General features: G+C 33.7%; 2 protein-coding genes across 2 annotated transcripts; both read left to right on the top strand.

Annotated features, from left to right (window-relative positions):
* The first annotated feature begins 453 nt into the window (after window positions 1-453).
* LOC148926642 (uncharacterized) lies at window positions 454-2,286 on the top strand. Its single transcript, XM_089057854.1, has 2 exons — window positions 454-1,055; window positions 1,157-2,286. The coding sequence occupies exons 1-2, from the start codon at window positions 957-959 to the stop codon at window positions 1,556-1,558; spliced, it is 501 nt and encodes a 166-aa protein (XP_088913980.1). The 5' UTR covers window positions 454-956; the 3' UTR covers window positions 1,559-2,286.
* A 10,924-nt stretch (window positions 2,287-13,210) lies between these two features.
* Window positions 13,211-16,003, top strand: LOC125188511 (polyamine oxidase 1-like). The gene is made up of 10 exons (XM_048085383.2): window positions 13,211-13,360; window positions 13,678-13,933; window positions 14,011-14,112; window positions 14,244-14,305; window positions 14,376-14,530; window positions 14,664-14,807; window positions 14,882-15,031; window positions 15,120-15,374; window positions 15,513-15,594; window positions 15,674-16,003. The coding sequence occupies exons 1-10, from the start codon at window positions 13,303-13,305 to the stop codon at window positions 15,835-15,837; spliced, it is 1,428 nt and encodes a 475-aa protein (XP_047941340.2). The 5' UTR covers window positions 13,211-13,302; the 3' UTR covers window positions 15,838-16,003.
* Window positions 16,004-16,055: the final 52 nt, after the last annotated feature.

Genomic DNA, 16,055 nt, shown 5'->3' with positions numbered 1-16,055 from the left:
ACAAGAAGTCATGGGGTACACGAATAGAGCAATTTCAAAGTATATCTGACCTTGCTCAAATTTAGAGCTTGGCTACTAGCATGGTGAGTGCGACTTCTTAGTTATGTTCTTCTAGTAGCTTTGTCTTGTCTCTTAGACCAAGTTTATTGGTGTGCATGTCGACTTGCCACATCACTATTACATTTAAAAAATAAATAAAAATTAATCCATGAAGTCTCTCTCTCTCCTTGACATAGGTCGCATAAATGCATGAAACCAACCAACCGGTCGCCTCTCTCATCTCACCACTCAGCCAATGAGATTGTGCCAAATGGCACAATTTCATTGGCTGATATTATTTTTTTAAATAATTTATATATCTTTAATATATTATATTAAAAAATTATAAAAATTATACCAAAATTCATAATTTTTCATCCTCTATAAATAGAGACCACATTTGCTATAGTTTTGCATAAAAAAAATATCATCTTTTCTCTTCCTATAATCCTTATTGTTTAATACAATTTCATATTTTTTAGTCTCCTTTGTTGCTAACTATGGAGGATGATGAGAATAATATATTTTCTGATTCTCCAAATTTCTCTCATTCCCAAAGCTTCAACCCTTCCCAAAATTTTAATCCTTCTCAAGATTATTTTCCTAGCTTTGATGATTTTCCGAATTCTGAACAATTTCAAAGTTCATTTCAAAATCAACATTCAAGCCAAGACATATCACAGACCAACATAAGTGCTTCAAACACTCCACATGGTTGGAGTGAGCAAGAAGACATGGCATTAATGTCTGCTTGGTGTTTCGTGACACAAATGCAATTGTTGGCACCAACCAAACTAGTATCCATCTATGGCAAAATGTTCTTAAACTATATGAGCAAACAAGAAAAGAAAATCCAAGAATGGGCCAACAAAGAAGTTTGGAGTCATTGAAGCAGCGCTACAAACGGCTCAACGCAAATGTCACAAAGTGGATTGGTGCATACAAACATGCGCATGATCGAGCTACGAGTGGCCAGTCTAAAGAGGACATTGAGAAAGCCGCTCAACAACTGTATGGTAAGAGCAAGTTTACTCACCATAAGGTGTTTGAGGAGGTGATGAGACTCAATCCCAAGTGGGAATTGAAATTGAATAGCACCGGTTCAACGCGTTTCCAGCCAGATGAAGATAGTCTTGAAGAAAGTCGTGGGAGCTCAAAAAGGTCGAGGACTAGTGAGGAAGGAGGACCTCAAATCGACTCTACTCCTGAGAGTCATTCTTCAATATTGCAACGTCCTATTGGAAGAGATCAAGCTAAGGCTAAGGCTAAAAGAAAAGGCAAAGAAGTCGCAACACCATCATATACAATTCCTAATGATTTCACTGCAGCACTGCGTGAAATGAGAGTCACGCATGAAAGGGAATGTGATATTCAGGAACGGAAGATCAAGGCAGCTAGTGATATTCAGGAGCGGAACATCAAGGCAGCTATCCTTACTCCCCTGATGGCTAGGAGGGACTTAACTCCAGAAGAAGAAGATCTGAAACGCAATCTCATAGCAGAATTGTTTGGGAAGTGATCATAGTTTATCTGTTTTCAGTGTGTGTTTCTTAGTATGTAACTTTCAACTTCTGTTGCTTAGTATGTAATCTTCAATTTCCGTTGCTTAGTATGTAACTTTTATTTTCTGTTGCTTAGTATGTAATCTCCAATTTCCGTTGCTTAGTATGTAACCTTTAATTTCTGTTGCTTATGTGATTTCCAGTTTATGTGATAAGCCCTTCAATCAAAGCATGAATAGATAAAATGTGCGCACAAGTGGTGGTGGAATCCAATAGAAACCCATGTGATCACGAATAATAGAAGTATTCCTACATGACAAGTCATTTTCCACTCACAAGTGGTGGTGGAATCCATTAGAAACTCATGTGATCACGAATAATGGAAGTATGCCTACAGACAAGTCGTTTTCCACTCACAAGTGGTGGTAGAATCCATTAGTAACCCATGTGATCATGAATAATGGAAGTATGCCCACATGACAAGTCATTTTCCACTCACAAATGATGGTGGAATCCATTAGAAACCCATGTGATCACGAATAATGGAAGTATGCCTACATGACAAGTCATTTTCCACTCACAAGTGGTGGTGGAATCCAATAGAAACCCATGTGATCACGAAAATCAAAGTATGACTACATTACAAGTCAGATTTTTTATCACAAGTGGTGGTAGAATCCAAGGAAAACCCATGTGCTCACAAATATCAAAGTATGACTACATGACAAGCAATTCTACATCACAAGTGGTGGTGGAATCCAATAGAAACCCATGTGATCACGGAAATCAAAGTATGACTACATTATAAGTCAGATTTTTTATCACAAGTGGTGGTAAAATCCAAGGAAAACCCATGTGCTCACAAATATCAAAGTATGACTACATGACAAGCAATTCTACATCACAAGTGGTGGTGGAATCCAATAGAAACCCATGTGATCACGAAAATCAAAGTATGACTACATTACAAGACAGATTTTTTTATCACAAGTGGTGGTAGAATCCAAGGAAAACTCATGTGCTCACAAATGATAGTAGTGGAAGCCTATGCTCAACAAATAACTTCTATATATTTACCTATATGCTTCACGAAAATTACACACAAATCCTCTCACAATTATTGAGCCAACTCTCCCTAAAAAATGTCAACAAGTTCTAATTTTGAAGCTTCCAATCTTCTTGAAGACAATGAATGAGAAGAAAAAATTGTTGAACAAAATCAACAACTCGATCAACTAATCCAGGATATAGCTATGTGGCCAACAACCCTGTCTTCACAACCTACAACCCAGACGGTTAGAGCTAGAAGGAGATACATTGAAAGGAAACGCGAGGAGGGTCATGATATTATTTTCGAGCAGTACTTTGCTGAAGATCCAATCTATCCTCCAGATTTTTTCCGAACAAGGTATCGCATGCGAAAACCTTTGTTCGAAAAAATAATGAATAAGCTCGTCGAGACCGACAACTTTTTTATGCAAAAGCGTGATGCTACTGGTCGGCTTGGTATGTCTGCCATTCAGAAATGTACAGCAGCGATGAGGGTGTTGGCCTACGGGACGGCGGCCGACTTGCACGACGAATATTTGAGAATGAGCACACAACTCATTCGCAAATCTCTCATCAAGTTCGTTGAAGGTGTAATTTCTAACTTCGGCGATGAGTACTTGCGAAAGCCCACCGAAGAAGACTTGGCAAGACTTCTGCATATTGGAGAACAACGTGGGTTTCCAGGCATGTTGGGTAGTATTGACTGCATGCATTGGGAATGGAAAAATTGTCCTACTTCATGGGCTGGACAATATGCTGGAAGAAGCGGGAGTCCGACAATCATCTTGGAAGCAGTAGCATCTCAAGATCTGTGGATCTGGCATGCTTTTTTTGGAACTCCAGGTTCGAGAAATGATATTAATGTCCTTGATCAATCTCCTGTTTTTGATGATATTTTGGAAGGTCGAGCACCGAAGGTCAATTACATAGTAAATGGCCACGAAAAAAATATGGGGTATTATCTTACTGATGGCATATATCCTCAATGGGCGGCATTTGTCAAATCTATTCCAGGTCCACAAACGATGAAGCACAAGTTGTTTGCTCGACATCAAGAGTCTGCGTGAAAAGATGTTGAGCGAGCTTTTGGTGTTTTGCAGGCTCGTTTTGCTTTTATCAAATGCCCATGTCTTATTTGGGATCGTGATATTATGGGGAAAATAATGATTGCTTGCATAATCTTGCATAATATGATAGTGGAAGATGAAAGAAGCACGTATTCAAACTATTGTGATCCAGCCGAATTTATTCAAGATCGACTTGGACGAAGTAGTCGTGAGAATGAAGGTGGAGATGCGAATAATGATTTCATATATTCTACGAATAGGATCGCGAGTCTAGCTTCTTACATGAAAAATAAAGCCCAACTTCAAAACAGAGAAGCTCACAAAGCTCTGCTAAACGATTTGGTTGAGCATATATCGACGAAATTCGGCAATTCCAATTGAATGTCTAGTTTTCATCTTATGTATGAATACTAATTATGTATTTTCAATTTCGTATTTCAATTATTGTAATTTATGTTTTTTTTAAGTTTGTCTCTATAATTTTTAGTTTGTCATTTATTGCATTTTTTTTATAAATTTTATTATGCAATAATAACTATTCATAATATTATTATTTAAAAAATAATATAAAAATAAATGTATAATAGTGTGGTTGGGTGGTCATTGATAAACCATCAAAATAGGTGTGGTTGAGTTGGGTGAATATTGATGATGTGGAAGATGATGTGGAGGAGATAGAAATGAATTAAATATTGAAAAGGTGGAGGGTTGGGTTGGGTTGGAGGGTTGCTGATAAACATGGTCTTACTGTTGTGCTTTTATCTTTGTGGGGATCCTCCGCGGCTGTTTAGGCCTTATAGGAAGTTGGTATATCCCGAAATTTTATTTTTTGGCATTATTTGGTTTGTTCTCTGTACTGTGACAGATCCTTGACTGCCTTATAAATTCTTGCCTATTTTTGATAGTTTGAGCATTTTCTATTACATAAAAAAGGAATTTACTTTCTATTGCATAAAAAATGATTTTTTTAAATGAGATAAATACATGTATATATAAGACAATCAACCTTAATTTTAATCAATCACAATAGGGCACTAAATTGATGCAACGCCTGGTAAAAGTAACCAAAAGATAAATACATAAGGAATGTATGTCAAAAATAAAATATAACTGTGATGATTTAAATTGGAACATGCAATGCCCCTTGAACATTGTTATTTTCAAGAAAATGAAACATTGCAAAAATACAAAGAAATCGCAAGTCGATCAATTAAGCCCGTTAGATTCTCCAACTCAGTCACTTTCTGAATTACTATTAGGGCTGGGTCGATACGATATACCGTATCAAATATTTTGTTTCGTTTTATCATACCGAAAATATCGATATGAAAGAATTTCATATCGTTATTGTTTCAAAAGTTTCGGTATACCGTATTTCGGTATACCGAAATTTCGGTATGAAAAATAACTATACCGTTACCGTTTCAAAATTTCGGTATATCGTACCGAACTTCGGTATACCGTTCTGAACGGTATATCGATATTTCGTACGATATACCGAAATTTTATACCATTTCGAATACTTGTATACCAGAAAATATAATTTCAAAACTGAAAAATAAAACCAAAATTAATATAATTTTAACATAATAAAATAAATATTGTCCACATCTTCATAATCAAAAAATATATAATTAAGTTATATGGATATATTTATGATTTAAACTTTTAATCTTAAAAAAATAAATTATATTATTTTTATTATTATTATTATTATTATTATTATTATTATTATTATTATTATTATTATTATTATTATTATTATTATTATTATCATCATCATCATCGGTATAAACGGTATAAACGATATGTATCGATAATTCGATACGTATTGATTTTCGATATATTTCGGTATACCGATAATATCGATATATATCGTATATTCGATATAAAACGGTATACCGCGGTATAAGAAAATTCATATCGTTATCATACCGAAAACTTTCGATACGGTATTGTATTGTACCGAAAGTTTCGGTATACCGAAAATTCGATAATTTTCGATATTTTTCAATACGATATGATCGATATACCGTTTTTTCGATATATTTACCCAGCCCTATTAGGGGGTGTTTGGGAATATGGAATTGGAGCTATGGAATTAGAATTGGAGGCTCCAATTTCAATTCCATTGTTTGGTATCACAAAAATTAATAGAATTGGAATTGAATTATAATTCCAAAATTTTCAATTTCATGATTTGAATTCCATATCAAAAGAAGAAAATTAGAATTCCAATATCATAAAATTTGATAGTTTTACTATTCACACATTAACTACACACATTTCACACACTTTACACATTACACACATTTCACATGTTTCACACACTACACACAAAACACACGCTACACAAATTTCACACATTTCCCGCAATACACACATTCACACACTTCACACACTACACAAATTTCACAAACTATACACACTACACAACATATTTCACATATTTCACACACTACACACTATTCACACATTTCACACACTACATACATTTTACATATTTCACACACCACACATTTCACATATTTCATATATTACACAAATTTCACACACTACACACATTTCACACACTTCACACACTACACACATTTCATACACTTCACACATTGCACACACTACACACACTACACACACTTCACATATTTCACACACACAACACACTACACACATTTCACACACTACACTCACTACACACATTACACAAATTTCACACACTACACACATTACACAAATTTCGCACACTACACACATTAGACACACTACAAAAATTTCACACACTACACACATTACACAAATTTCACAAACTACACACATTACACAAATTTCACACACTACACACATTTCACACATTTCACACACTACACACATTTCAAACACTACACATTTGAATATGTGTAGTGTACAATCCATTCCTCTATTTTCATACTAATCATGAAGAGCATCAATTCATAACAGCCAGATTTCAACAACCAAATTAGATGAAATCAACTAATCAAATTTTTTTAAAAATGAGATCTGTAATGAGCAATTTTTTCATAAAACGTGTGAAATGTGTGAAATTTAACATGCAATACAGCTCCGTTATTCACCGCCACAACCATCCGCGCTGCCCCCAAAACAAAAATGCGAAATTGAAATAAAGAAATATGTGTAGTGTGTGAAATGTGTAGTGTATGAAATGTGTGTAGTGTGTGAAATGTATGAAAGTGTGTAGTGTGTGAAATGAGTGAAATATGTGAAATGTGTGTAGTGTGTGAAATGTGTGTTGTGTGTGTGAAATATGTGAAATGTGTGTTGTGGGTGTAGTGTGTGAAATGTGTGTGGTGTGTGAAATGTGTGAAGTGTGTGAAATGTGTGTAGTGTGTGAAAAATGTGAAATGTGTGTAGTGTGTGAAATGTATGAAATGTGTGTATCAAACAATGGATTTGGAATTCAATTCCATCCAATTCAATTCCGTAGAATTCCAATTCCAATTCCAATTCCAATTCCGTTTCCGGGTTTCAAACGCACCCTTTAATTTTTGGGGAGTGAAGATTCTGGACAAGGAGTAACACTTTGTTACTTAGATGAAGTAGAATATAAATAGGAATGATATACTACTATTTAAAGTTTATGCCCATGCCAATCACATCAAAAAAAGTATTAAATGAAATTAATAAAATTGACTGATTTATCATACACGTGTGGCGATTTGAATATTTAACTCGATACATGCATCAGAATTTAAAAATAGTTTCTAAAGATTTTCATTTGTTAGGATTTCACTAAATCAAGCATAGAAACGTTAGTTATATTATGAGATCTATAGAGATAAATAATACTCTAAAATCATGAAAGGTTAAATCAATCATCATTTATTTGGGATAGTAATCAAGTAATGTATAAAAGGTCACAAATTGTACAAAGCAGCCTTTAAAAATGATACTCCATATTTTAACATAGTCATTATAACTTTGGGTAGGTATAAAGCAGCCTTTGATTTTTTAGTCCTTGTAACACTTAAGCTGGTGAAGTTGTAAGAATATGGGAGCTAACATTAGAGAAAGAAATGAGGATAAGTGACTCCAAAAGATTGGTTTGAGTTAATGCGTTGTAGTACCAGTATTATTAGTATATGAACATAGGCTCAATAAAGCTCTTATAACTAATATTTATTTTTTGCGAATGTCTATAAATTAGTCTACAAATCAGTTAGCGGATTAGTTACTAGAACAACCAATAGATATATGTTCTAATCTTTTAAAAAAATATCTCGTTTAACTTGGGCATTCAGGCATCAGACGTCAGACTATACTATGTTTAGCCAAAATCAAGGTCTTAATGAACATCAATATTTTTAAGATAAAAAATACATATAATGTAATTTTTCAATTTGAATAAGACTTAATGTAATTTTTGAATCTTATTGCAAGTGTTGTGGTTGCTATGAAGCCACAACGAGGATGATGCTGAAATAATATTGATTCTTTTATCTTTGGAGCATCCACAATAAGACATTAAAATTTAGGGCTGGACCTGGCCCGTTTGCGTTGCAAGTGTTGATACCTTACATGAGGAGCAGGTTTGGGGCCGTTGGAGGGGTGGAAGACTTGGCCTGAATAGCGGTCTGACACTGGGCGTGTTTGGATTGAAAGATAAGTATCTTTTATTTTATATAAATTCAGAATTATGATAAAAAATTAATTTTTAATACAGAATATAAAAATTTAAATTATAGGAGTATAATTTTTAGTGTATAATCAATGTAATTTAAAGAAATTTAACTATGTAAATTTTAGTACTCTCCCGTCCCTGAAAATTTGTCACTTATTCCATTTTCATCCGTCCCTAAAAATTTGTCACCTTTCATTTTTACCATTTTTGGTAGTAGACCCCACACTCCACTAACTCATTCTCACTCATATTTTATTATAAAACTAATATATAAAAATAGGACCCACAAGCCACTTACTTTTTCAACTCACTTTCTATTACATTTCTTAAAACTCGTGTCAGGTCAAATGGTGACGAATTATGGGGAAAGGAGGGAATAGTATTTAATTTATCTTAGGTATTTGAACGATACATGCCATTTGTTTCATTAATGTTACTATGACATTTCTTTTGTACACAAAGATTAATGAATACATAGTGAAGTGAAAATAAAGTAAGACAGAGAATAAAACAGATAAGAGTATAAAGTATGAGAGAGAGTAAAATAAGAGATTAAGTGTGTTCTAGAATATAAAATATGAGAGAGTAAAATAAGAGAATAAGTGTGTTCTATTTTGTGAAAAAAAAAGTCCAACTAGAACACGGAATATGATCACTAATGAGATGGATGAATTATTTTTGTTGGTATGTGTCACAACAACGAAATATGACTTAAAGCGCCATGTGAATGGTATCTAATGTTAGGTTGGCAAAATAAGAATTAGAAAAAATGATTGTGAATTTCAGTTTGAATCGAATAGAAACTTATCCCCTATCTGAAATGTGTGTTGCAAGGATCCCAATTCAAAATCACATTGACGTGTATACAAACGTGTGTGTGAAATTCAAAGAAGATTACTTTGGGTTGACTGACGACTTCATCAAATCAAACAACTCTATATTGAATTATTGATACTAATTGATAATGGGGCTCATCAATCATCATCACCACTATTAATCAATTTGCACCTCCTTTCATCATTTTAACTCCTCATAGTCAGAATTATACACACACATTCACATGCATTTCTTATTATTGATTTTAAATTGATTCAACGACGACTAGAGTCTAGACTATAGAGTAGTAATTAAGTAAAATCTCTTTTAGTTTGGCATCATTTTTTCTAATAACTTAATTGGTTTCAATTTTGTCAACTATACTTGTGAAATAAGACATTGAATTTCGTCCCCTTCGAATTACTCCAAGTTTCAAAGAGGCCAAAAAAGTCTTGTTGTAGAAAGCAGCCTAACTGTTGAATGAAATGAAACTTAGATGGAAAAAGGAATGACAGAACCTTCCTTCCAAATAACAATATTTTAAGCAAATGATGTAATGTAACCAACTTGTAAACTAATAGTACTACTAGTTTTTTAAGGAATTCAGAGAGGAAGCCATAAAATTATTAAAATTTTTATAGTAGAAATTTATAATTACGATGGCTAAAATGTTGATGGAGTTACACTAGCCCTCCCTCCAATCCTATCAATTGTTTTAATTATGAGAATAAATATTATTACAATATTTATATATAAGTACTTCATAAAAAATAGAAATTTTTAGCATTTATTAATCGTTTTTAATTAAAAATTTCTAATAGTTTACTCTCAAGAAATAATTGTCAAATAAATTGTGAAATGTCATTTTGAATTTTCAATATAAAATATCTTACTCCATTATTGGATGGATGCAAAAATTAATACTGTAATAATAAATATATTTAAGTAAAGTGTAAAAAGAATTTGTATTAGGGCGGTGGAAGCCCATTATTAAATTTTCCACTTCCGATGTCGTTGTCCTGCACAAACCCACATAGTGTATAAAATTCAATTTGGAAGTTTGTTGACAAAGGATATAAGTATAAAAGTATATGGAGTATCAATTAGTCTCTATATTTTGGGGTATCCTCTTTTTATTTAAACTGTCACAAATTTGTTTAGTAAATTAAATTTATTTAATATCTGTGAAGATAACATGAAAATAATAAATAAGAATAAACTAATAACAAAAAAAAACATAGTATACAGTACTCCTTTTTTTCTTCTGATATATGCGAATAGTACAAATTAATTGTTGAACTTGAAGTGGACTAAGGAATAGAGTGATGGATACATTAGCGCATAGGAAGAGGATTGTCGCTCTCACACAGATATTTCCCGAAGCTTCCTTAAAATTCAAACTAAATTAATTACTACAAATATAGTAGTATTTATTTAATGGAAACGTAGTCAATTATTTGATCACACTTGCGGACTTCCAATTGTTGACTGATGAATAATAAACTACTACTAAATCTGTTACTAAAGCAATTTGGACGTAAGCTGCGTTTCACAACTTCTTTTGTCTAATTCTGTCTATCGAATAATAATTGTAGAAAACTGTGTACACGTATATAAAATAAAATAGGTGGGTTGTGACTTGTGACAGTAATAAAGTGACATTAGCCATTAAATATCTCATATTCTCATTTTGATATATCTACTATTAAATGGTTCATTTTATTTTATTTTTTTAAAATTTTGGTGAATGAATTCCGTATAATAGCATAAAACTAGAACAAGGTGGTGATCAGCTAGAGTTCAAATAGCAACAATTGCAGCCATATATGTATCTATATTCTATACCATAGAACGCAATGAATTAAGCCAAAATTCATGATTTTAAGAACTAATATTCCTTATTTGAATGAATTATTAAAATCTTACTTTGTTGATTGAGCTGCTAAAATTTTATTATTTGACATTGAACCTTTAAATTTGTATTTTACAATACTCCATAGTTGTATGATTAAGATGGAACGGAGGGTGATTTCTATTATTATTTTTTTACTCCGTATTTGCTTGCTAATTGGTATGATGAAATGAAAAAAAAATAAATAAAAAATGTAAAGATAAGGAAAGAAAATATCATTTCATTTATGTTCTTATTTTACTCTCATGTCATCCTCATTCCATTATGTGGTAGAGCAAAACCATATCCTATATTGGAGAATGAACAAGAGTTGCAAGTATATAAATGAGCTTCCTCAACTCCATTAGTATGAGGCCTTTTCCCGAAGAGTAAAACCGTGAAAACTTTATCCAAAGCGGACAATATCATACTAATGTGGAGTTCGAGTATGCGCCACCGATCCCAACACATTTCTGCTTCCAATTTACTAGATACCAAGAAAGTTTAAGAGTTGCCTACACATATGATACCAATTTTGAAATTACAATAGATATTAAAAATAATCGAGCTTGAAAAAACTAATGGTTGTTAATTAAAATCTCGATAATCCCAATTATCCAAACTCTCATTCTTCATTATTTTAATGCTGACCTTATACAAACTTAGATACACATGACGTAATTAATTAATTAATTGATAAAAATGATCACGTGCGCAAATACCTTTGGGAACGTGTTTGTTGCTGGGTGCACGCGTTACGGCGTAATTCGTTACCAGCTCGCAATCACAATTGGGACCCACTATTGGTCACATTGATCATATCAGTGTCTTAATTTAATTAATGGAGTTATTACGAATACTATAATACCGAGTTTCTATTGAAATATTTATGCTATTTTTGCAGGAGAAATACGCGACTCCAATTTTAAACTGTTTATAATCAAAGAAAAACTCTAATAAGCAAAATCCAAAATATGATTAAACTCCCTCCAAAGAAGCCATGGATTCTAACTTGTAAAATTCGCCATGTATGTGCGACAATGCCGCGTCTTTACCACTAGTTTCATTGTCAATTAAAGCACAAATATATTTAAAGACTTTACACTAATAAATTTTGTTTTTATGTTATTCTATAAATTTTTAATTTATTATATCCTTGTATCTACAAGGACATGAATACCCCGATGAGTAAATACTCTCCCCGTTCCACAAAAGTATACACTTTTAGTTGGTCATGAATATTTCTACGTCCTTATATCTTTGTATACTACCCATTTTTATATATTGGTTTTATAATACTCTCTCCGCTCCATAGTAATAGATGCATTTCTTTTCAACACGAGGATTAAGAAAATTGTGTTAGGTGAGTTAAGTAAAGGGAGAATAAAGTGGAAAATGAAAAAGGGAGAGAGATGAAGAGAGAAAAAAGTAAGAGAGAGTAAAGTAAGTATGGAAAAATGTGTTGACTTTTACTAAAAAGAGAAATGACTCTATTACTATGAACATACCAAAATGACAAAATGACTCTATTACTATGGAACAGAGGGAGTAGAATGTTAGTAGAAAATGAGGTGTACCTACCATTTATAGTAAAAGTGAACCGAAACTCCTAATGGCGTACAGACTAAAATAGTAAACCAACACTCTAATGACGGACGGAGGAAATAGCTGATACAAATTTGGCACTACATAACAAGTCTGCATCAGCTTAACCTACAATCAAAACACTCTTGTCATCAAAACATGAATTGCTAATGTATTTATTTGTGATACTTTAAAACTCAATGTGTGAAACACGTAGAGTGATAATCGACCACACAAGTGATTTTATTCTTTTTGAGAAATTTTATACTCTAACTAGACTAGACAACTTTTTATTTAAAAGTTACTAATATTATGATATATGCTATTATGATATATGCTTGTATCAACTCTCCCATCGCATTAGATTCGTTGATTAGTTAACGTAAAATCTCGAAGAAATTGAAAGCAGGATTTACTGTATGTTTTTCACAAGTAGAAAAGAAGAATGAAAAGGTTGATGTTGTACACATGGATAATTAAGAATTTTATTAAGAAAAAAGAAAGTGAGAAAGAGACAGGAAGGACGTTTGAAGACAGAGAAAGGCCAAATGGAACAACTATATAAACTGATTCCACCCTCTTTCTCCTAAACCCTTCAAATTCTCTTCTCTCTTAATTACTTCATCTTCAAAATTTTACTACTTGTTTCCTCACACAAATTAAACTCTCTATCTCTTCCTCTTTCTAGTTTAATTCATGGAGAATCCCACACCAACCAAATGCTCCGTTCTAATTGTCGGAGCCGGTATTTCTGGTATGCATTTATACATACAAATTTTACTCTTTTGTATGGAACAGCAAGAGCTACTATATATTTTTGCACGACAGAGGATCCCAGCCTATATAAAGTAGGAATATGTGGCAGTTAAATTATATACTAGTGGAGTACTTTATTCTCCCTCACATGGAAACATGTCATATTCTCTTTTATTCGTCCTATGGAAATAATCCATACCTGTTAATCTTTTTCTATTTTTTCTCCTTCTATCTTACTTCAGTTACGCATTAAAACTTGTGTTAACTTGAATGGCATATTTCTATTAGTTTAATGAATATTGATTTACCTTAAAGGTATAACGGCGGCGAAGCAGCTGGCGGAGAATGGGGTGGAGGATTTTGTGATAGTGGAGGCGTCTGATAAAATAGGGGGCAGGCTGAGGAAGGAGGATTTCGGCGGCGTGGCGGTGGAGCTGGGCGCCGGGTGGATCGCCGGCGTCGGCGTCGGCGGAAACAAGACCAACCCGCTCTGGGAAATGGCCCGCCAATCCAATCTTCACACCTGCTTCTCTGATTACTCCAACGCTCGTTTCAATATCTACGATAACAGGTCCGTTTCCTCTCCCTTTCCCTTTTTCTTTTCCATAAAATAACACTAACTTATAATTTGTGTGTTAATGAATGTAGCGGAAACATATTTCCGGCCGAAGTAGCGGCGGAGGCCTACAACAAGGCGGTGGAGTCGGCCGTTGCGAAGCTGAACAATAAAGAATCTGATGAAACGCCAACGTAACTAACTTATCACACTCACATTTTATTATAAAACTAACGTATAAAAGTGAAACATATTCCACTATATTTCTTAAAATCCGAGCCGATCTATCAATCGTGTTTTTAATCAGAAATTGTTGATTGTGCAGATCTCCAAAGAGGCCAATTGATCTTGCGATTGATTTCATGTTGCATGACTTTGAAATGGCTGGTAAATTTATTTTACTACTATGAATTGGTTAATGTATTGTGAATGATTATTAATGACGTTGTTTCCATAGAGGTGGAGCCAATACCAACTTATGTGGATTTTGGGGACAATGAATTTCTTGTTGCTGATAAAAGAGGTTACGAGCATTTGGTGTACGAACTGGCAAAGTCCTTTCTTTCTACCTCGGATGCTCAAATCATGGATACCAGATTGAAACTCAACAATGTACATAAGAACCATCTCATTGATTACTCTGTAAAATACTATATGATCAATTCACTACTCATAAAAAAATTCTACTAGTAATATTAATAGTGGTAATAATAATAATGTATACTAATTTGGACTACAAATGCAGGTAGTGAGGACGATGGAACAATCGAGGACCGGTGTGGTCGTGACAACGGAGGATGGCAATGTCTACGAAGCAAAATACGCGATTTTGTCGGTCAGCATCGGAGTTCTTCAGAGCAACTTAATCTCCTTCACACCACCATTGCCGGTATATACCAAACATTACCATGTTTATGAAATTTTAAACTAAATATTGAAGCATATAAGTATATTCTATGACAGAGGTGGAAAACAGAGGCCATCTCAAATATTGACATTATGGTCTACACAAAGGTCTTCCTAAAATTCCCACATAGATTTTGGCCTTCAGATTCGGACAAAGAGTTCTTCATGTATGCACACCAAACACGTGGTTATTACACGTTTTGGCAGGTTAGCAAACAATTTTTTATCTACTTGCAATTAAATTTTAAGGTCGTGATACCGTGGACTCGAATCTGATATGTTGATTAACTAATAGAGTATGGAGAGTGCTTACCCAGGATCGAACATCCTGGTTGTGACATTGACGAACGTAGAATCCAAACGAATCGAAGCACAATCAGATGAAGAGACTAAGACTGAAGCAATGGGAGTGTTGAGAGCCATGTTTGGGGCTCATGTCCCGGAGGCGAGCGACATACTCGTGCCGAGGTGGTGGAACAATCGCTTCCAACGCGGTAGCTACAGCTTCTATCCGGTTCATGTTGATCATCACCTCCTACACCGTGTCAAGGTCTTTGCTTATACTACTACTGATGATAATGCATCTTCTGATGATAATCATAAATCATTAAAATCAACAATCATTAATGAAATATACGTTACGAATGAAAAAAGTTGCGATTTGATTGTTGAAGGATTTTTGGTACAGGCACCAGTTGGAAGGATATTTTTCTCAGGCGAACATACAAGCGAAAAGTTCAATGGGTACGTGCACGGGGGCTACTATTCAGGTGAGCTTAATACATGCAGACGAATAATGGGTACGTGCACGAGATGGGACGAGAGTAACGTTTATATTTATCTTTATAGGCATGGATACTAGTAAAGCTTTGATTGAAGAGATGAAGACTGAGATTGCTAGAGAAAATGAAACTCAATCTTTTCTATTCCAACCATTTTTAGCCCTCACATTGCCACAAGTGTTTGATATTCCAACACACCTCCTTCACAGACTTGCAAAGGCCATCATATAAATCAAATACTAGCAGAAAAAGCAAGACATGTTTATCATTAAATTAGTTTAATTTCTTGTAATTTATGTATAAGGTCCATTGATTTAATTCTTTTGTTTTAGATAATGGTTGTATTAATGACCTTTGATTTCATCTATCTAAATATAAATATTATTGTCCTAAAATACATTCAATGGACATCCATTGGCATTGCACAAGATAAACTAGTAAACCTTTAA

This window comes from Salvia hispanica, chromosome 5 (genome assembly GCF_029641045.1).
Source record: "Salvia hispanica isolate PSC_SH4W2 chromosome 5, Shi_PSC_v1, whole genome shotgun sequence".
Taxonomy (NCBI): Eukaryota; Viridiplantae; Streptophyta; class Magnoliopsida; order Lamiales; family Lamiaceae; genus Salvia; species Salvia hispanica.
The sequence above is the reverse complement of the archived record's forward strand: the minus strand, read 5'-3'. Positions and strand labels throughout refer to the sequence as shown.